The following is a 23,218-nucleotide window of genomic DNA, read 5'->3' on the forward strand; positions in this document are numbered from 1 at the left end:
TTTTTTATTTTTAAAGATACGCTAGCGGGGCTGGGAAGGTGGCTCAGTGGTAGAGCGCTTGCCTTGCATGCATGAGGCCCTGGGTTTGATTCCTCAGCACCACATAAGCAAAAAAGAAAAAAGCCAGAAGTGGCGCTGTGGCTCAAGTGGTAGAGCACCAACTTTGAGTTGAAGAGCTGAGGGATAGCACCCAGGCCCAGAGTTCAGGCCCCATGACCGGACCCCCCCCCAAAAAACAAAAAAACAAAAAAACAAAAAGATGTTCTAGAGAGGAGCTTATATTGTCTTTAACAATTCATATTGAGTCTGTTTTTCAGAGAAATGTAAGTACGTTCCTTTAAGATGGGAACTATTCCTTTTGGAATTAACTTAGAATTCAGTAGATATAATTGTATATTAGCAATGCTCCTTAGTCTTGTTATTTCTCTTGCTCAAAATCCAAATTTGTTTTTGCGTTCATGAGACTATATCTGTAACCTTTGCTTCTGACATTTGTAAGTCTGATCTCAGAAACTCTATAGTGTTTGGGGACCAGATAGATGAATTTTAACTGGTGTTTTCCCCCTACCCTAAATCATATTGTAAGACTCACTGTCAGGTATTTCATGAGGAGGATACTCTTCTCTTACCTTTAACAACATGTGAAAACGAAATGTGGCTTTTTGAAAGCTTATATTACATATGCTGAGGTCCTCTGAGTGCTCTTTCATTTAAAATTAGATGTCTGGTTTGAAGATTTTTTTTTTTACCCCTATAAAAGAAGGCAATTTTCTTTCTTTCTTTTTCTTAAAGTTTATCTCTGCACTACAAGAAGTAATGGTTCACATTGTTTTAATGTATCTGGTTAAACTAATGAAGTCTGTTTAGTTAGTGTCTCAATACATAGAGTAAATAAATATGCAAAATTCAGAGCAAACCTAAAGAAAAATCCGAAAAAATACAATAAGTATACATTGTAGAAAAAGTCCCCACAATTCTTCAGGTTTACTTGAGAAATACCAAAGATCAATATTTTAGGAGACTTGAGTGTTAACCAAGCAAATTCTTTCATAAATTGATCATATACCACTTTTCAGCTCTGATAAAACAATTGAGCTCCCTGCTTACAAAACTGCTATCGTAGTTAATCAGAAATAGCAAACAAATATGAGCATTTGATCTCTCAGATTCTGCAGTCTCTTCCCAGCAAAGAAAGGAAAGATACTACATATATGCATTAACCTGAGATTATTTTCCTCTCATATCAAAACCAGTACTTTCCTTTCAAAGCCTACTCTGTGTTTATGCTAGTTTTAAGCTTCTAATAATCAGTTTTTATATTATTGAAAATTGAGAAATTTCTAGCTGTGGAAAATTATTCTTGTTTAAAAACAGAATTTTATAAAGAAAAGGCAGCATTTCAAAGCTTATTTTTAGATGCCCATCATTTTAATATGATAGTAGCTAAATAAACTAATTTTACTTCCCCACAAAAAAAATCCTTATTTAAAAACTAGTGGTAGAGCAGTTTATAATAATGCAAAATTTGTAACCAACATAAAGCTATACATCACTATACTTGGTCTCATTACTAGTTGACATAGACTATGCCATATTTGCACTCTCCTATTTTCAATTCTGAGTTTAAAACATTGCGAAGCAAAGCATGATCTAGGGACTGAGAGAGAGAGAGCGAAGCCTCCATTCGCCATCCCACCTTTGCAAAGGATCATTTCCATCATTTGTACAACATTGTAGGTGAAGAAAGACCAAAGTGGCTATATACTCTGCATCGTCAGGGGCCAAACAAGAAAGGTTGGTAATGCTGCTTCATCATTTACGTCTAGTACAGCATCTACACTGATGGTAGAGTTATTGCTAATGCTTCACTTCCTTCCGGTGGTTGCTGGGTGATCTTGCAGGCAGAGATGGAAGAGGAGAAAACACAGCTGGAAGAGGTGGCTGTTTGTCCCCTGAAATCGAATTATCTGGTGGCTGCTGCCTGTCATTATCCTTGTTGAGGGTGGGGATGATAATGGAATATGCTTTTAGGGTTTATTTTGAGTTTTGTTGTTATGGCTTCAAATTTTTAAGATTTTGTGCCTCTTTTAAAGTCTGTCAGATGGGTTGTTTCTAGTGCTTGCTGTTTGATACATTTTTGTTTATTTGCCTTTTTCCCCTGTGTGTGATTTAATTTCACAGAAAAATTCCTTGAGAGTAGAAGGGGATAATATTTATGTCAGACATAGCAATTTAATGTTGGAGGTTTGTATGATCTAAGCAAACAACTCTGTCCTAATGGCTGCCAGGCTGCTGTGGATGGGAGGTCACTCACAGGCTGGCTGGCAATCTTCTTCAAGCACAGTGCATGTAATGCATGGGGAGATTGAACTTGGGGAGTGCATGGTACCAGTCCAACATGGTTCTTCTAAAATTGCATAGATAGGGATATCTATTGGAAGTTCTCAAAGTGACCACTGGGGAAAAATGTTCTTTTTAGTCAGATAAAGTATATCCATTTAGTCAGATAAAGTATATCCATAAGCCTGTTTTCCTATTGGGTTATCTGTAGGGTGAAGAAGCTGAAATAATATCATCCCACCTTTAAGATAGACTAAGGACAACAGATACTGCATTAAATACTTCGTTGATCCGTGTTCATATTTTTTCTAAATCCGTGTGATTAGAAACATGACCCCTTTAAAGTATTTTGTTTGAGAGTATACTGATTAATTGAATTGTTTTGATTAGGAAGAAAATAGAGAGGGGAGAAAGGAGGAGAGGGGAGAGCAGAAAGAAAGAGAGAGAAAGAGAGGAAGAAGAAGAAGAGAGGAGAGAGGGTAAAAAGAGAAAGCCTAGTTACCTAATTAGGAAGTTCAAAATATGTTCCCCATGTCACAAGAGAACAGGTTTTATTCTTCCTGTGCTAAGGTACAGTGTGGCTGTATATTCTGTAGAAAACTGCAACTCTATAATTTGACTAATCTGTTTGGTTGCTTTTGGCAGCTTTGATAACTGTTGAAAATTTGTATTTGCTTAACTTACTAAAATGCCGTAAGGTGTAATAAGTAACATTGCTTTGAACAAATGCAAGAAATGTGCCTGATCTCAAGCCACAAATCATTCCCCCTCATGCCATGCAAAGATTTTTAGGGTTAGAGTCTTTGCAAATGGCTATAGAAGCTCATAGATGAGCTACTATGCTTGTGCATGAATATAAAATTACCTAATTTTATCAGGTGCATGACCGGGGAGTGGGGTGAAAGCTTTAATATATAGGCGGCCCTGTGACTTTGGGAATGTAAGGAAACATTTAAAGGTCAGTTAAAACCGTTTCCTGAGTGCTAATTACTACACATACCATTATAAGAGCCAGTCTACAAAAAAAATCCTAGGACATCAGTTAGCAGAGCTTACTCCATTGAAAATAGACCTGGTAGTTTTTCTTGCATCTTTGTATAAGGACCATTGGCCTGTGAGGTGACTGAGACTCACTTTTGTGCTTGACATTTCATGAGACCAGCATGTGGTTAATTGTTTTGTGGAGAGACCAAACAGAGGCAGCTACTTGTACAGTTATACTTATTCCTTATGGATTGTTAAAAGCCACCACTGGAATTTCCTGACAAAAGTCAGCCTTTGGTTTTTCTTCACCTTTAGCTAATCCTGAATTGGCTTTCCCTTCAGGCCAACTGTGCTTCTGAAACTACTGTTCTGTTTTGTAGTTGATTTTCTGTGTCCACAGAATACAATTTTAGTAGTAACCCTTATCAGCAAGAAAAATTTATGAGAACAGAGTCACAGGCTGCAGTTCAAATTGGAGTGTAGAAAGAAGCATTGTCAGCCCCTTTGAAGATTAGTTCTATGGCTTCCTTCTAATAATATAATAATGATTCTTTAAAAAATTCAAACCAAAGAAACCAGAAACCTTTCAAATATAAATCATAAAATTGCACATTGGCTTTATTTTCAAATTTTGATGAATTTGTTAAGATTATTCTTGGGTGATAAATATGGCTTTTGAGACTTGGCATTTTTCTTGCTTTACTATGTTTTTTTTTTTTAATCATACGTTTACTTTGTCTTATTTTTTGGTTTTATTTTTGTTTTTATCCTACTGGGTTTTTTTTCCTTTTGGATTTCCCCCCTTGTTACGTTACATATTGCTAGGACCTGGATAAGGCCCAGGAAGACATACTGAGACATCAGGCTAGCATTAGTGAACTCAAGCGCAATTTTATGGAATCCACACCTGAGCCGCGCCCCAATGAATGGGAAAAACGACGTATCACACCTCTGTCCCTACAGACACAAGGGGTATGTCATTAGCTATTTGTTGGCTATATGTCTCATTCCCTTCGTTCAGTAAAACTATTTGTTGTGTGTTGATTTTCAGAAGTTACAGAATGTACCCACTTAATGGTGTTTGGAATTGCTAACATTTTTTTAAATACTAAATATTATTAACAATGTAGTACTTATCGGCCTAGTTATTAAAAAAATGGTATGAGTTTCAAAGTACTTCTGAGATATTTTCAGAGTTAAGTTCAGTTCTTTTTTCAGGTAAATTAGTCATAATGAATTATTATACAAGATAATTTAGAAACTAAGTATTGTATTGAATAAGCTTCTTAGATGCTGAGTTCTGAAAAAAGAAGTAAATATAGAATATAGAATGCTTTATAATCATTACTGTGAGGAGAATGAGATAAAATTTACCTTTAAAGAAGTATGAACCCTGTTGAAAGCTTGTAAAATGTTATATCATAATTAATATGGAAATATCCTAAAGCATAGTGGTTTAAAAACATTTTCAGCCATTATATCTTTTCATATTCATTCATTTTCCTTTCTGTGGTTTACTTCTTCCTTCCACTAATGTAAGTCTTTTAGAGTACTCTCTCAAAATATATTTCATTCATTCCTTTCTCTCTCTGGTCCTCTCTGGTGCTTCCAGATCCCTCTCTCCTGTTTCTGACTTAAAACCTTCCATAGGCGGCTCCTCCTTGAGGTGGCAGTGATCACACTATATTTAGTGTGAAGTTGTTAAAGTGCATCAAGAAGTTACATTTCATCTTTCTCCTTTCAGTGTCCAGTGAAATTTGAATGTACCATATTTTAGACATTTTGATGCTCTTTTATTCATCCTTTCTTCCTTAAGAAGCAAAGCTGTTCATAGTATTAAGTTTTTAAATTTGTGTTGAAAATAGTCCTTTAGGAAATAATTTCGGCACTGGGGGGAAAAACATGATAACAAGATTAAAACACCATGCATGGTAGGCCCTTAAAGTCTGATACCACTTTAATTCTTACAGTAAAGTCAATTTCAGCTATCTTCTAGAGTGTTTCTGGAAAAACATTGTGTGATGACATGATAAGCTCTGGCCTTTGTTTATGTGCTGCTTCATCTGGTTTGTTCCACAGACCCACAGGATTGTTTCATGTTTGTGCTGCTATAGGTGTAATGTATGTGTCTTATTTGTTGATTTATGTTGTTTAAAACAATAGAGAAAAGGAGACCATCTTTTCAAGGATATCTTATCCATGAAGGAGAAGTACCTGATGGCCAAAACATGGACTGTTGAAGAAAAAGCTCAGGAGGCAGACAAGGTGTTCACCTTGCATCCTTAGTCCTGCTCTTGCTTTTTTCCCCTTGCCATGTATTTCTGTCCACAGCCATAGAGAATTTTTTCCTATGTCAGTCTACAATATGTATAATCATTTTTGAGTGTCTAAACAGTTAAGCCCCTCTCCATAGCCTCGTAATGTCACTGGGTGAGACACAAGTGTTTGTATAAGTACTCTACTTGATCACTCAAAATGCAGATCCCTAACTTGGTGTAAGTGGCTGACAGTTAGAAAACTAATTCCACATGAAAATTCTCTGTACAACACTAATATGCTGGTAGAAAAACACAATCACATATCACTAATCACTAATCACATATCACCTTTGGAAATGTTATTTTTAAGGTGTGTTTAATGGCAGCCCTTATACCTTTCTTTGTGCCCCTGCGTTATGAAATGTCCAACATTAGTGAGGAAATTTGCTTTCATTGCACTTATATTCTTATTCTTCTACTGATTTTTCTTAGCCAGCTGGTCAGCCAAGGAGAGCTTAGAGTCTAGTGGAGGGGGTAACAAACATGTCCAATTAGATAGTTACAGTTACTGAGAAGTAAGTTCTAATAAGAATGTGAAATATAATACTGTGTTAGAAGGGAGTTGAGGAGCTTCAGGGGAACGTGGAATTGAGACATTAATGATAACAGAGGCAGACATAGGAAGAATAAGTACACAGCCAAAGGCCAAAATTATGTTCAGAAGCAAACTGACTTAGTGAACAAGGAGGAGCGCAAAGGAAGGCAAGGTCCAACAAGTCAGATTCCAGGTCACATGAGAGCATCAAAAATTAGGCTATATTGGGAGTTACAGGAAGGTATTGTAGATGTTTAAGGTGAGTAGTGATGTGAAGTATGTCCGGCAAAAATCCCTCTGGCACTGGGTAAGGAATGGATTATAAAGGAAGTGTGAATGCAAACAGTGACAGACTTTACTAATGAGAATGAAAATGCATGGGAGAGGGGGAGGAGCAGAATACATGGAAATTCCCTCAGAGACTTTGAGGTCTAGTTGAAATGAAATTGTTTCCAAATGAGAATGAGTAACATAATGTCATAGAAACTCAAGCAAATGGTTTATTCACTTTAAAGTTTAACCAGAAATCCAAAAACAGGTTGAATCATATGTATAATGATAATTTTAATATCACATACTTTAAGATATTTGTATATATACATATATTAAAATCTACCTGCTAGAAGCAAGTCATATGAGGTCATTTGATCAAATTTAAAGTGATGTGCTTGGACTTGTTACAATAGGAACTAGAATTTTGATTAAGATAATTAAAAATCAGTGTTTTTCTGGGTCACATGTTTAGAAATGTGCAGTGTAAAATATTTTGTAGAAGTTATAGTAATGTTAAAGGAAGTCAAAACCAGGAAAAGCTCCTAGATTTCTTATCCCCATTTGAAGTTTCTGTTCTTGCCTCTAACACATGCAGGAAAATATACTTGCTAGACATATATATGCATTGTTCTGATTACAACTTTTCATCCATTCACCCAGGAAATGCTTATTGACCCATGCATATATTATATATGTTTGTTATTACTTTATTTTCATATAGATATGTATTATTATATTTTTTCTCTTAAAACATCATGCCACTACTGTTAACTCATATGAGCAGTGGAGTCTATTGGAGTATTTTAAATTGGATAAAATACCTGTTTAGTTTAAAAAATTATAACTTCTTTTAGCTCTTGGATTTTTCAGTATTTCTTGTTTATCTTTGAGTCTTACCTCTGTTGAAGCACAAAATGAAAACTATTGTGTATTTGTCTAATAAAATTTCCAAGTTCCCATGGTATGGGTTTCATAGATTTTAAAAAAGTGTTATTTTATTGCCTAAAAAATAAATAAATCAAACTTTCAACGTAGACTTGACTTGGATGTAAATGATTTTGAGTATAGAACAGAAAATTGGAAACCAAGTTATTTTGCCTTCAATAAATAACTCATGCCTTCTTTTATATATTGTATTATGAAGAGAAGGTATTCTTTTATGAGTCTAATAAGAGATCATGTATACTGTAGTTTTGAGATACTTTTGTAGTTATTTATTGACTAATTGAATGCATAGCACTTACTTAAACTAGGAAGGACTCCCCATTCACCAAGGGAAAGATGTAATGATGGGATAATAACTGAGCCAAATTAGTCTAGAAACTTTTTTCTCCTATTCACTTTCCTCTCATCATCCCTCTTAGAACAACATCTTGCAGTTGCTATGCGTTTATTTTTCTTTAAACTTGTGACATGAGAGGAACCTTGTGGTAGCCCTGGTGGCCTTCCAGGCCCTGGTGGCCTTCCAGGCTTCTGAGGACAGTTCTTGGCTTTCCTTTTGTCCTCACTGACACATTTGGAATCATTGCCAGAAATATGAAAGTTAAAGTTACCACATGTGGTTTTTCAGAGACAAATGATTTTTACATTATTCATTTTACAGTTCTGGATTGGTCATTATTTTTCCTTGTTTCTCTTTGCCAACAAAGCAAATGAAAAATAACCACAACATTATTGCTCTGTGGCATGCTTAAATATCTGAGAGAATCACTTTGGGTTGCTGCTAAGAATATTTGTTATATAAAGTCATGTGCGGAAAGGAAGAGCTCATAAGAGCTGGAGTCGCTATGAAAGGCCTTCCACGGAACATGGACTTGCTAAGTGGGCCCCAGAGAGATGGCACAATATGAAGGGACAGAGTTCAATAAAAGGAGAAAGGCCAGAGTGCACCTGAGAAGAGGTGGGTGACCCAAGATTCAGGACAGGAAGAAGCATTTCAAGTGGAGAGGGCACTGAAGAGGCCATTCTGTACAAAAAGAAAACAAGGAACTACCTCAGGAATATGTGAGAATAGCTAAGTGGTTCTCAGTTTTTGATAAAGCGTCAGTAATAAACCTAGGAGTTTTAGTTGGTTTCTGTAGGTTACAGCTGTCAAAGGTTTTCAAACACAGTGGGAACGCTGGCATTCAGGCTAATAACCTCCACCTAAGTGCTACAAAATCTTCCTAATACTTATCTTCTCTCATTTTATGCTGTTCTGTTATTCATTCTTACATAACCTTCCCTTTCCTTCAATAGGTCATTGTTGTCCTGATGTATTGTTAATTCTTTGCTCTTCCTTTTCCGACCTGTCTAGAGCCTAGAAGAGGAGATAACATCTATTTTGTTTAGTGGAAAGGGCTTTTCTGATAGCATTACAGCCGCCTTCACCTCAGCCACCACTTGGACAGCAGAGGGCGCTGTTGTGAACACTAATGCACCTAAAGAAAAGCTTTGCTCCTCGCCCTTCTCACACTTGCCTAAGGTGCATTTTACTTGTTTCTCTTGTACTAATGACCGCCTAAGAGAGAAAATTTCAGTTTTTAAATATGAGGCCCTCCCTTAGTGTTGCCACTGGCAAAATTAACTGTCCTTCGGAAAAACATTGAAGAAACAATGGATTTGGATGTGAGGAAATGAAATTGGTCCAAAACATGAAAATCTGTCTAAATTCAGAGAACCATTTAGGCTGCTAAGGCCTAGAGTTCTAGCTAGCAAAGCTTTACATAAAATCTAAGTATGATTTGTAGAGGCTAAAGTTTTCCAAACCAAATTTCAGACATTCTCTTTACTTTTAAGAGGGAATGTAGTTTTTTTTTTTTTTTTTTTTTTGGGTCTGGTCGTGGGGCCTGAACTCTGGGCCTGGGCGCTGTCCCTCAGCTCTTCAGCTCAAGGCTAGCGCTCTACCACTTGAGCCACAGCACCACTTCCGGCTTTTTTCTTTTTGCTTATGTGGTGCTGAGGAATCAAACCCAGGGCCTCAAGCATGCAAGGCAAGTGCTCTACCGCTGAGCCACTTTCCCAGCCCCGGGAATGTAGTTTTTGAAAGGCCTTCACGGATTCCTTGAACTTGGCAGAATCTATTCCACAATTTGAGGTTAATAATAAGAAGAATAGTACACTTTTCTGGAATAATCCTAAAATGTCTGTTTTAGAAATATTCTTATCACTAAATTTCATCTTTTTTTAATAAGTAGCTACATGTTACCTGCTTATTAAAATAGACTCATGGTGTTTGGGTTGTTTTTGGTTGTTGCTCAGTTTACTTACTATTTGAAACCTCTTGGGTTTCAATAAAACTGGAAGGATGACTCTTGCTTTTCTGGTAACATGATTTACATGGCATTTTGAGTGACCCAAACATGCGTTTCCAGTACATTTAAGAGTAGCAGAACATCGGGCACTGGTGGCTCACACCTGTAATCCTAGCTACTCAGGAGGCTGAGATCTCAGGATCTCGGTTCAAAGCCAGCCCAGGCAAGAAAGTCCGTGAGACTCTTATCACCAATTAACCATGAGAAAACCGGAAGTGGCTCTGTGGCTCAAGAGGTAGATCACTTGCCTTGAACTGAAGAGCTCAGGGACAGCCCCCAGGCCCAGAGTTCAAACCCCACAACTAACGACAAAAAAAAAAAAAAAAAAAAAAAGAACCAGAGACAGAGACACTATATGTATGTTGATATATGCTACAAAGCAGTGTGTTTTTGAGGCACTTTTATCTCTGGGTGCCTTGAATTGGGGGTAAAATGAAGTGAAACCCTACCATTACAGGAGACAACTCAGTGTAATTAGTATATGTCTCTAAGGTTTCAGGACAGTAATGTCCAGAAACACAGTGCCCTTCTGCATCTAAATTGTGGGATGCAAAACACTCAGATTTTAAAAAGTTGCTATGCAGTACTTGTACCAATGTAGATTTTTTAATGTATCAGGAAATTTGAAGCTTTAAGTTAAACTCCTCTATAAATTGATTTCTACCTTATTTGATAATGCCATAGCATGATAATTTATATTAACAATGTATCCAATTAGCAATACTTACGAATATTTAAATTTTGTATTACTCAAGTAGAGTAAATTAATTTACTTCCAAGAAGTAGATATCTACATGGGGGATGGTAGGAATGAGTATTTTCAATATTAATTAGATGTAGTTCAGATTTCTATTTTGTTATTCAAAAAATGAAATTTAGGAAAATATTCTTTGCTACCATTGACATCTGCCCTAATATATCACATCCCTTCTGTTCTATGATACAAATAAGGAAAATAATAACCATCTGTAAAATAAACATTTTTATGATAATAGCTATCTAAGGCTCGGTACAGTTTTGCCATTCAAATTAATTTTTTAGTCACTTAGCAAAAGAAGAGATACAGTTGTCATCTTCTTAGTATTATATGTATTTAGGAATCAAGACTCCAAGCTAAAACTACTTGTGCGAGTAGGTTTAAAAAGTTTCTAACGTTATCCTTGAAGATGATCAGCAAGCTTTGGTATAATCCCTTTAAAAATTCACATAGGTGAGTGGAGCTTCTAGATAGAGCTGTAATATAAACATGTCTTTGAGAGGATGCGGGCTGTTTTTGTGCTTCTGCCTCTTTATGTATGCTTTTTGGCATTTGTCTCAGTTGTCCTCTATGTGACCTCAAGCAAAGGTTTTCCCAGATGTTGACTCTTGCTCTTGTGTCTTTGCAGTGTCAGATGTCTGTTTCGGTCGTTGTTGAGGTAAAATGTTATTGATTCTGTGTCCTTGGTTGCTTTTTGTTTCACAGACACGTGCTCCCGAGTCAGAAGGGCCTTGCACTGGAGCCAAAGATGCTGTTAAGGTTCTTCCTTCCCCTTCCATGTGAACACCATTGCTTGTCGTCTCTCATACCCCTCACGTTCGCCCCGCTTCCCTTTCAGTCAGCCATCATAATCATCTTTGTTTTCTCCATGACATGAATCTGCTATCAGTTAATTTTAGTTGCCGTTGTTTTGTGTATTCATACATTTTTGTTTTCCTTCATCCATCTTGTTTTTTTGTATAGAGTTCACATGAAACTCTGAATGTAGTGGAGGAGAAGAAGCGGGCAGAGGTTGGGAAAGACGAAAGAGTAATCCCAGAAGAAATGAATGGTAAAGAGATCTCACCTGGGAGTGGTCCTGGGGAGATTCGTAAGGTGGAGCATGTGGCACAAAAAGACTCCACCTCCCTGTCTTCTGAGAGCAGCAGCAGCAGTGAGAGCGAGGAGGAAGATGTGGGAGAGTACCAACCCCACCACCGTGTGACCGAGGGCATCATAAGGGAAGAGCAGGAAGAATATGAAGAAGAGATGGAGGAAGAGGCCGGCCAAGCAGCCCAGGTAGTAGAGAGGGAGGCAGCAGTGCCTGAAGCCAGCCCAGACAGACAAGCAGGTGCCAGTGTAATCACAGTAGAAACAGTGGCCCAGGAAAATGTAGTTGTCCAAAAGATACCTGCAGAGAAGAGTGTTCACGAAGGCACTGTTAAGCAAGACATAAGAGAAGACACAGAGGAAGAACAGCATACAGTTAACGGAGAGGTGTCTCATGTTGACATTGATGTTTTGCCACAAATTATTTGTTGTTCAGAGGTAAATGAGAGTCCCAAGTGGGAGCTGCACTATCGAGCTTGTTCCTCTGGTGGCCAGTGCCTGCCTCTCTCCTCTGCCTATCCTCCGGTTCTCCTCAGCTTTTTCAACAAGAAGTTGAGTTCTCTCTTTCATGGGAAGAAGAGGGAAAGCACGGCTTTGTAGATCTTCTGCCAGCTCCATTCCTGGTTTCTGGGTTCTTTACTTCAGCCAAATCACCTGTAGGGTAAACTTTCCTACAGTCACTACATTATTTTTTTTCTTCCCACTTCTCATTTAAATTTTTCTTTGCATGTTTTGGCTGCTTGCGATCATTTTGTCTTTATTTGCATGGCTTCCTCACACTAAATGCCTTTTTCATGGATTTAATTAGTTAAGTGCATATATACTATTGAAAAATTGGTCAGTGTGAGAATGTATACTCCAGTTGTCATGACTGAGTTTGACTTTTTGGTGCATTCTCCCTTTAATTAAAAATTTGTAGAACTGACAGCAGGCTCTGATTACTGTGATGCTCCAAAGGCGGCAATCTGGTATTGATGAGACATTTTTTCTTGAGTGCCATGTGATTTCTCTTTTTAAGCTTCCAGGGGTCATGTGAGCCTTTGACTTCCTTTCTAGGCAGTCAAAGCTAATGTTCGGTAGAGAGGTACTGTCCTTACATCAGTTTTGGATTATCGGCAGGTTGATTATATGTTTTGTGAGTTACCTACATTGGATAGGAGGAATCTTTTGTTTCTCTCCAAGAAAGAGAAAGTTCCAGACTCCCTTTAGATTAAGTCTTGATGGTTAGGTTCACTGTCTCTTATTTAGGAGTCGGTAGACTGAGGGATGGTTTACTATTCCAGAAATGTCTCTTGAGAGATTCATCCACATTGCTCTCATGGGTAGGGTAGAAAGTCTTGAAGTCATCTTGTTTTGGAATAATTAAATGAAATTTTACTCTTTTGTAATATTACTTCTCTGAATATAACTGAGAAAACGAGTATTTGAACACTTTGAGCTAATAATTTATGAATTTAGTATATAGCTATATATGGTAGTTCTTTTTTATATCTGTTGGAAATTTTCTCAAAGTACTGAATATTTTGGTAGTACTGCAGTCTAGTGTACTAAACATACAGGCTCAGTAAACTACAATGTTAACGAGGCAATTGAACCTTTCACGGTTTAAAACATTAATACAACAGCAATGGAGTAGTTTCAGATAAAACATTGTAGTTCTATAACACAAAAGAAATGCTGAATGTTTTAGATGAATATAATTGAAAACAATCACTGCAAATATTCTTTCTGAAGATGGTATCTTCTTGAAAGAACAACAAATCTTAGCCTACCCAACTCACAAGCTATTTAAAAACCATAAGCCTTCACACAACTATAGTTTGTTTTTTATTAAGTTGCACTAAAAATTAAGACAAGTCACTTTCTGCAGTTCTTTCTGTTTTCACTTCAATTTATGATACACTTGAAGTAAAATTTTTCTCCTATCTTTGTTTAGGTTATTGCTTTTACTCTTCTGTGCTTGAATGCGTGTTTGAATATGGGTTCTTAAAAATTGTTTTGAAGGTTCCTTTAAGCTCTTTTACTTTGTTACCATCACAATTTATTTTTCCCCTCCCTTTTCACCTCAGCCACCAGTGGTAAAAACAGAGATGGTAACAATTTCTGATGCCTCACAAAGGACAGAGATCTCTACCAAGGAAGTCCCCATTGTCCAAACTGAGACCAAAACCATCACATATGAATCTCCACAGGTACAAAAGCTGAAGATTGCAAGTGCTTGAGTTTCTGTTTTGTTTATAGTATGAATGTTTCTGTTCTTACCTTCTCCTTATGTGTTTATGTGTTTTGACATAGTAGTTTTTCACATATTTTTTAGAACTACTCCCACCACACCACTCACTAGCTTTGTTATCTTAGGCTCAGGTAGAGAGCTACAGTCAAATTGGTAGTCCAGTACTGTACATATTATTTAGGACAAACGATATAAATCTTGTTCTTATTTTGTAAGTTGTTTCTGACTTGATACATCAAAAAGTGTTTGTGCGTGGAAACATACCATCTTGCAAAATTTTCTGTGTATCATATGTTCTGTAGATGAGTAAGTAGTTCATAGATTCCTACTGAAACTGCATGAAAATAGATCAGGTCAACTCATAGCTTGCTACACATGCATACTTTTTAATGTTTTTCTTGACATGTAATTGTTCACATGTTTAAAGTCATGTGTGCTTCTGTTGTCATGACTGGATTTGACTTTTGTCTCACTCCCTCACTCTTCAATTAAAGATTTTTAGAATTGACAGCAGACTCTGATTACTGTGATGTTCTGAAGGCAGCATCTGATAGTGATTAGACATTTTTTTGTCTATATATCAGATTTGTATGCTTTAAATCTTGACAGGAAACTTTAAAAGAGCATTGAAACATCTACCTTAAGAGTAACACCAATGGGAAAGTGTTATTCATTTCAAACTGGATGTTAAAAATGTCATAAAATAAATAGTTTCCCCACTGAGAATTTTAATCTTCTGTGATGGGATGATACCATCTAGGAGAATGCATGTTATTTCCCTCTCGATATTTTTTTAAAGATGTAATGTGTGTCACATTTCTCAAAGTGAATTTAGTCATGCAATCCATGTGTGCTTAGATCCCGCATAAGCATATATAGGCGTCTTATGAATAGATATGAGAAGGCATTACTCTTGTGTTTATATTGTGTTATGTGCCTTAAAGAAGTACAGGTACATGACCAAGTCTGAGAGAATTTTCCACTGAACTGAAGCTGGTATCATCCAGTTAGTTCCATGCGTCAGTGTAAGGAATATATTTGGTGATTTGAGCTTGGTTAAATGGCTATTGTTTAATTATTTGTTGTAAACACTAGAATCTTCTGCCTCTTCCAGTGTCAAAGCAAACAAAATAAAAGCTGTCTTAATACATGCAATTTCTATGTGGTATGTAGAGAGTGTATGCATGCATATAATGTAAAATATTTGCACATATATATATATATATATATATATATATATACTCACAAACTATTATAAATAGGAACAATGGTGTTTAAAAAAATCTAGAGATAAGTGAATAACAGATTTCTGCAGATTCAGTGTATCCTAGTCAGGTCTGTTGCTTAGTAATCTGAGAAAATGCTTATCTATTTTTACCCACCTGTGCTTAAAAAAACAGAACAAACTCAGCACTTCTGGTCACTGTGGAAACTTCTCCTCCTGGCTCTCTGGTTTCTTTTTCTAGCTTCCACAAATGTTCCTCAGACAGATCTTCTTGATTTCCATGTAGCTTTCCAACTGTCTTCTACTTCCATTCTTATGCACGAGGTTTGCTTCTCTTTGTTCAGTCAGCTGTTTGCCTCTCTTCTGTTTTAAATGTCATCGACTCTTAGGCTCTTAAATTACTACTACTGACATACAGTACACTGGCAGATAGCAACTACTACCAACTACCTAAGTTTTAGAAGATGCATATTCGGTGGGATAGGGTCTTTTTTGACATGGAAGTTAAATATTACTTTGTATTTTTCCCCCAACTATCCAAAGATTGATGGCGGGGCTGGTGGTGATTCAGGCACGTTACTGACCGCACAAACCATCACATCTGAGTCCGTGTCAACAACGACAACCACACATATCACCAAGGTAAAGCAATCCAGGGGACTCCTAGGGTGAGGATGGTACATTGCAAACATAATCTATTCTGACTTGTTTCTTTGCTCCTGTGCAAACTTCCAAGTAGTACACAGACAGTGCTAGTGGAATAAAAATGCCTTTATTTGAAGTATCCAAGAAATTGGGCTCCATTAACAAATACATTTGTAAGCCAAATTGCAGTTTTGCAAAGTACAGGGGGGTAAAAATATGTTATGAATAGCTACACTTGAGGCAGCTACAAGAGCAGAGATTGAATAATACTGGTTAAAGTTTCCCTCGTTTGTATTTATTTTGGAACATTTTCCCAAACATTTTCTAAATGTTTGATACCACATAACCACATAACCAGTGTAAACCTGGCTGGGCAGCGTCAACCTCACCTAGGATTTGATACATAAACCATAGATTACTCCAGACCTACTTGGGATTGTTTAAAGAAGCTTCCAGGTGCTTTTGTTTCCTTCTGATGTCAACAAATTTCTAATTCCTCTTGTTTTCCAGTATTTTTCTTCCACTTTTTACAGTTGATTAGTGCTTAATAATATTAAATGCATCCTTTATCATCCCGTATTTCAGCAGCAATAACCAAACAAAACCAGAAGCAAACAAAACAAAAAAGACAGTAAGAAACTTTGTGAATTAAAAAAATCCACATAAACCAATGCTGCCATCAAGCTTATTTTAAAACCTAGCCAGTTGCTATAGCTAGTGATAAGCTTTCTTTTTTTTTTTGTATAAAGTGCCATCACTGTGACTTGGTGTATAACCTTATCAGCATTGTGGAGGTTAGATGGGTGTTTTCATTGAATTATGTGGTATCTACTCATTACTGTTTTGAAAGTCACAGGCAGAGGATCCTCCACTATGTTCCTGGTTAGTTTGCCAAAGACCTCCTTCCCCCAAGTGTCTTAACACAGCCTCTATGCCACTGTGTCTCCTGTCAACATGCACAACCCCTTGAGGAAATGGTAGATTGATCAAACATTGAATGAAAATCTCAACTGTCTTCTCTGCCTAAATAAAATGAATGAAATCTCCAAATCAGTTTGCATAGCTAGATTCAAGCAGTCTGTTTCCTAAACCTAGAATATATCTAGATTTTTAGAATTGCTTATAATTCTACAAACAGTGAATAACTATTTTTTTTCTTTTCAAAAATTTACCTACAGGGAGTGAAGAAACGCAGGAAAGTTTCTGATTATCTCAAAAGAACTTGGATTAAGTGGCAGTTGTCCCATATTAATTTCACTTGAATTTTGATACGTTAATTTTAGAGTTACTTTTGGTTGAGAAATACTTAGGGAGATGCTCTTTCTTTAACAATAGGATTTGCTGTTGAACTTAAAAATTCTGCAAAGAGAGTTTCTACAGTCTTCCATATGATGTGAACGGCCTTTCAGTTATGAGAAGTTTATATGGGTTTCATGTTTCTTTTCTTTGGTTGTATACATGCTTTCATGATCTGTTTTTTTTTTTTTTTTCCCCATGGCCATTAGACTGTAAAAGGCGGAATATCTGAAACAAGAATTGAGAAACGCATTGTGATTACAGGAGATGCAGATATTGATCATGACCAGGTAAAAACCTTAGATTCTAGTTGTGAAAATGGTTTTGTTTGCTTGACTTCACATCTCTCATGTGTCAGGTCACATCCCTATGTTAATCCTTCTCCCAATGTGTCCTAGAACTAAGTGTGGGTAATGACACTTCCTAAACTGTGTCTAATTGTAAGCTTTCCTAATTCTTTGTGGACTTGAAACATAGATTGCTATTTATTCCCACTGGCTACACGTGCAAAATATGAATACAATTAGGTATTCACATGAATCTGGTTTGAAGACAAGCCATAAAATATTTAAATATGAATGACAGTTTGACACTCATTTCCAAAAAGGAAGGTTAAAATGGCTATTTTAAAAAAGGAAGAAAAATGGCTATTTGCTGTTACACTTTTTCCCTATTTCTATTATTGGGGTAGAGAAGGAAGAAAGCCATAATCTAAAGCTTCTTTCAAAGTGAAAATTTACATTGACTCTGGTTTTTTTTTAATCATTAGAGCTGTGCTTCAATTTTAATGTTAAGTTTGACAGAATATATAGCTTTGAGTAATGAGTGGAACTGCAAGAGGTTTGTAGAGCAGCCTTAATTTTAGACTTCTGTTGTAAGTTATGATAAGAAGGTTTTGTTTTGTTTCTGAGTGATTTTAAAAAGAGACCGAACTATTTTCCTTCTGCTTGGAGAAATGAAATGTTTAGTGGACCACTTCTGCTGAGGAATAGTAACAAATGATAGGCACACAGCTTTGCATATAATACTGAGCTCAAAAAAGAGAATTTTTGAGAAAAGTTTACTTTGAAATAGTCTTTCTACATATGACCGTAGAAAAATAGAATTTCTTTGTAACTAAAAAGAAAATCAGTTTTCATTTTTTTACCTTTGAAAAGCATGATTTTATTAACATATTTAGTAATGAGTTTTAAAAATTCTTTAAGAGTTCTTAGAAGTTGGAGGTGTTCTAACTCTGAATTTTAACTTAGGTCTGGGGATTCTTTTAAAAAAATTTTTTTATTGTAAAGATGCTATACAGAGGGGTTACAGTTACATGAGTAAGGTATTGAGTACATTTCTTGTTGAGCATTTTTGCCCCCTCCTTTTTTTTTCTTGTACTATCCCTTGGATCTGGGGATTTTAGGAAGTGACTGGTAGGCTTATCTTGGAAAAAGAATTACCTATGTAGAAACAAAGCATTCAACTTCCCACAGAGAAGAATAATTCTGCTTCTGTGTACTAGGACGAGGTTTCTATAGTGTGCTAAACAGGAGCTCTCTTTCACTGGCATGGTGGAAGTACAACTCTCTCCACTGAACCCATGCCCTTTCAGGCTTTAGAATGCTGCTTTTCCAGCAAGATTTTTTTTTTTTTAACAGGTTTTATTGTATATGTTTTATTTGACTTTTTGACAGCTTTTACCTAGAAACTCAAATTTAGGTAGTATTGCCTGGGAAAAGCAAATACAAATAACAATCTGAAAAATAAAGATTAAGCTAATAATATCCCCAACTCATGAAAAAATCCATGATGCTGTTTTGCTGTTATAGAGCCTCACTGTTGATGTAAGGATTCATAATTGCTTTGTGTAATGTCCTTCAGTTCTTGAACAGCTCAGTTCAGGTATTTGCCTAAAGAGAGCACTTTTTCAGATGTAATTGTCAGATGGCTTCCCCTGTATGTGTAACCAGAAGCATAGAATGTAAGCTCAGAGACAGCGCCCAGGCCCCACAAATGATGTCAAGCCCCAAGACCCACAAAACAAAACTGATGTCAATTACGTGGTAACCCTAATGCCATTGACATCTTTTCACCCCCTAGCCTATATCCAAACACATCTTAATAAAACTTTCATCTGAGTGAGACCACAAAAGTGTTTCCACACATCAGAGAGGCTTAATAAATAAAGCCAGCCGGTTGGATGTGTAAGTGTCTTGCCTGCCTATTCCTTAGCTCATGCTGTTTTCTTTTCTGACCCTACTAGGCACTGGCTCAGGCAATCAGGGAGGCCAAAGAACAGCACCCTGACATGTCAGTCACAAGAGTGGTAGTGCACAAAGAAACAGAGTTGGCAGAGGAAGGGGAAGAATAAAGGTAAGAGAGCCTTTGTTACACCTTCCTGTGATCCTGTGACTATTTTCTATAGTGATACTTTTCTACAGTGATTCTTCCAAATGATTATTATCCCAAGGTACATCTGTTCAGGTCTATATAAGTAATTATAAACTCTATGGCCTATTCGGTATGTAATGTCAGTAGCTACACTCTATTTAGAGGCTGCTGATAAGACACTTACTCACTCTTACGCATATTACAGTATATTAATGTTCACAATGATCCTTTGAGGAAGGTACTCTCATGTGAGAGATTTTTTAGTAGCTGTTTTGATTATGTAAAAGCTGAAAACTTAAGGGAAAAAGAGAAAGGATAAAGGATAAAGCTTAATACATCTGGATAGGAATAGATCAGTTAATGTCATGAATATGTATTGAAAACTGAAAATGTATAATTAAGAAAATTTAGAGATTTTAGTTATAAAGGGGTAGAATTGAACAGTTAAAACGTGAAAACTATATAAAAACATAAATAAAACTAGTTTTATTATTACTCAAATCAATACAGAATAAAAATTCATGGACCAGTTTTCACCTGTAAATTTGGCAAAACTTCTATTTTTGATCAATGTTGGGAAAGTTATAGGAAAAAAGTATACTTACATACTGCTGCTATATAAGTTAATATTTCCTAGAAAAGTTTGACAAAACAAGTTTCAAAGCACTTATCTTAAAACATGTCTATATTTAAACTACTTTTAAGAATTTATCTTAGAGATATTCATAAAGATTAACTTACAGGATATTTGTCACATTTTTATAAATACTAGCAAGTTTTTGAAGCAATCTTAACAGTTAATAGTAGGGCATTAGTTAATATAATGCTTCCATGTGATGTCTAAAGAATAATAAAATCAAGAGTTTAAATCTTTATTGTCCCATAGGTTTTGAAAAGCCAGTCTTATCATGAAGGATATATAGTAAAATTACTTTTATAAAAGATTCAATATGGTGATGTGTAAACAAACTACAGTATTATCAGTTTATGGAAAAAGTCAGAGTTTGAAGACTAAGATCACCTCAGAGTCCCAAAGTCATTTTATTATGTCTACCCCTACACTAGCTACAGTCTCTCTTGAAAATTTTCTTTTGCAACCGTTAGAGCTAGGAAGATTATGTCTTATGTCTATGGCTTCCTTGCTAGGATCCCAAAGAGGCATCGGGTAAACCAAGGCAAAAAGCAGAACCAGGACAGTGTCTGAAAGTTAGAAAAGAATAGCTATTTACCATGTATTTGTTACTTTTGTTCTCAGGCAGGTAAAACTGCCCTCCTAACTTGACCTCACTCTTTGGAATAACCCTAAGCTTTTGGTCAAACATTGAAAGTGGAAGTAGAGAGGACAAAGATTGTTAGAGAACAATCTACGGAAGAAGAACCTCCCACATCTGCCTTTCTTAACTTTGAGGCTTGAGCTCTGTTGAAAACACTGTTAAAAAGAAACAAACACTTCACAGAAGCACTTCAGAAGCACTTCACTCAATCTTTGTGGCTTTTAAAAATATTCTTTCAAGACTATTTCCTCCCATCAGTTTATATCAAATACATTTTGATATATGAACATTTTGATATATATATATATATTTGATGTAAATACATTTATATCAAACATACTTGCCCCCATATGAGCACAAAACATTAGCAGCCTTACATTGCTTGCAGTGACGTTTTCACATTGCCCTAATAGGAAGAGTGGTGTACATGCTTTGGTGTGGTGTGTTCTGTGTGGTGTCAGAAAGAATGAGCCACAGCATAGGAGTGTGCTTATAACTCCACTTTAGTTGACATTGTGGGAGATCTAAACTTAGCTGAACTTCAGGTGGCCTCCCAACTTCTGTAGTAACCACTGATGCCCATGTAGAAGATGAACAGTCTACTTTTCATCTAGAACAGAGAGCAGCCAGACGTCAGCAGGATGAATGAAGGAGCAGCTACTTATCCATTCACTTGTCTTATCCATATTTGTTCATTATATAAGTATGCGTGGAATGCTTATTGGGTTCAACTACTGTTTTATCATAGAAATAACAAGGCTTTTTTTAAAAATCAAAAACAGTAAATTGATAGTAGCAGAATAGTTTTAGCTTTTGTACTATGCTCTGAATCTGGAGTGAAAACAAAAAGGAGAGATATATAAATTAGAATAGGATGTCAGAGATGATTTCTCATAGAGAACATTCATGGAAACCTTCATGAAGCTTCAAGATATGTAGGAGATAGTTCTGTTATAGTTCTAGGCAGGGTCAGGAACACTGAATCTAATAGTTTAGGATCAGTTATGGCTAAATCACAGGGCACTCTAGAGAGTAATGGGAATGGAAATAAAGGGAATAAGGAAGAATCACACATCACATCCAGGTTTCTGGCTTAAGCAAAGGAGTTCTTGATTACATCTGTTATTTGAATTATGAAATACAGGGGTTTCTTTTTTTCTGCTTAAGGAACAGTGATTTTTTTTCTATGAACTGTAGGAGGACTAAACTGCCATACAAATTCTGGAGAAAGCTTTTTTATTTTTAAGTGAATCTGTAAGAAATGCTTTGTCCATGTTTCTGTCTGTCTGGTGCGTGCATGCATGCACCGTGCATGCACACACGCACGCACGCGCGCACACACACACACACACACACACACACACACACACACACACACACACACACACACACACACACACACACACACACACACACACACACACACACACACACACACACACACACACACACACCTACCCCTGATTGGAAGTATAATAGCACATGGTTGAGGGAATGCAGCAGCATGAACTTGACTTCCTAGTTACGTGATCTGGGTGGATTATTTTTCTCTGCCTCAGTGTTGTCATCTGCAAGCTAGGGTTAGTAACAGAATTTACAGAAGAATTCATTTACAAGGCAAATTATAAGCTTTCTTCTAAGTTTCAGAGTTACATATAGCCCTTTGGTTGAAGAGTCAAGTCCTGCCTGAAAGTTGTTTGCCATATATTAGGTATCTTTTAAGTGGCAAAGTCCAGCTTCTATGCAGGAGTGAGGGGTCTGCAAGCTATGTGGATCCTACAGTCTGCAGGTGTTACTGGGATTGGCATAGAACTGAAGCCTGGGGAGCCAGAGGTAAGAGGGGAGCAGCAAAGATGATGGGTGAGAAAAGAAGGCCACAAAACCTGTGAGGAAAGACAGCTCCAGGAAATTATTCAAGTGTTTATTAACACCTTGTAGAGAATGAGGAATGAGCCTGATCTTTGGGATTGGTGAAGCAGTCTCCTTCAGGTGGTCAGGACTAAAGTGACTAAAGACAATGAGCTTACAGGCAGTTTTCAAGAATCCCCAAACAGTGAACCAAGCCTTTTGTTTTCTGTCAGTTCTGTGTCCATCTGAGAGTATGGAGAGAAGTAGGTTTTATGGAGCAGATAGAGGTAGTGGCAGTGTTATTAAAAATCTTGTAAACTGTCTACCTTAGTTGTCCCTAGAATCCTAGCCCCCAAACCCTAGTAGAAAACTCTAAATTAGAAACATTACTTTTTGTGTATTGTGCACAGGAACACTACCATTTCTAAACAAAATGGTACTGTGTTCAGACCAATGTTTCAAAGTCAAAGTTGTTCAGGGTTGAGAAATAGGAACTCAGAAGTCAAAAAAGAAATTAGCGTTAACTGTTTAGCCAACTTGATATGGTGGCTGAACTAATGTGCTGGCCCAAACTAATCACAAGCTGTTCATATACACATTGACCCTGGGGGACAGTACTCTTCCTTTATAGAGAAGCACATACCATTTGGTTTTCAAAGGAATCCTGCTTATCAGGAACCCTATGAAAGAGAATTCTCTGAACTTTCATGCAAAGTATTCAACCATTAAATGCCC

At 36.6% G+C, this 23,218-nt stretch overlaps 1 protein-coding gene across 23 annotated transcripts in view; it reads left to right on the top strand.

Moving 5' to 3' along the window:
* The window catches only part of Epb41l2 (erythrocyte membrane protein band 4.1 like 2), a 170,268-nt gene that overhangs the window by 141,459 nt on the left and 5,591 nt on the right, over positions 1 to 23,218 (top strand). For 4 of the 23 annotated variants that reach the window (XM_070010185.1, XM_070010189.1, XM_070010188.1 and 1 more), the window contains exons 13-22: positions 2,182 to 2,244; positions 4,150 to 4,296; positions 5,488 to 5,589; positions 8,747 to 8,914; positions 11,206 to 11,259; positions 11,464 to 12,027; positions 13,659 to 13,781; positions 15,591 to 15,689; positions 17,198 to 17,278; positions 19,234 to 19,343. In XM_070010185.1, the coding sequence (XP_069866286.1) occupies positions 2,182 to 2,244; positions 4,150 to 4,296; positions 5,488 to 5,589; positions 8,747 to 8,914; positions 11,206 to 11,259; positions 11,464 to 12,027; positions 13,659 to 13,781; positions 15,591 to 15,689; positions 17,198 to 17,278; positions 19,234 to 19,341 (1,509 nt within the window). In that variant the 3' untranslated portion in view covers positions 19,342 to 19,343. The remainder of the gene's footprint in view (positions 1 to 2,181; positions 2,245 to 4,149; positions 4,297 to 5,487; positions 5,590 to 8,746; positions 8,915 to 11,205; positions 11,260 to 11,463; positions 12,028 to 13,658; positions 13,782 to 15,590; positions 15,690 to 17,197; positions 17,279 to 19,233; positions 19,344 to 23,218) is intronic. The other 19 variants (XM_070010195.1, XM_070010191.1, XM_070010202.1 and 16 more) reach the window with 19 other exon arrangements.

Source organism: Dipodomys merriami, unplaced genomic scaffold, assembly GCF_024711535.1.
Source record: "Dipodomys merriami isolate MVZ:Mamm:240054 unplaced genomic scaffold, mDipMer1.0.p SCAF_8, whole genome shotgun sequence".
Taxonomy (NCBI): Eukaryota; Metazoa; Chordata; class Mammalia; order Rodentia; family Heteromyidae; genus Dipodomys; species Dipodomys merriami.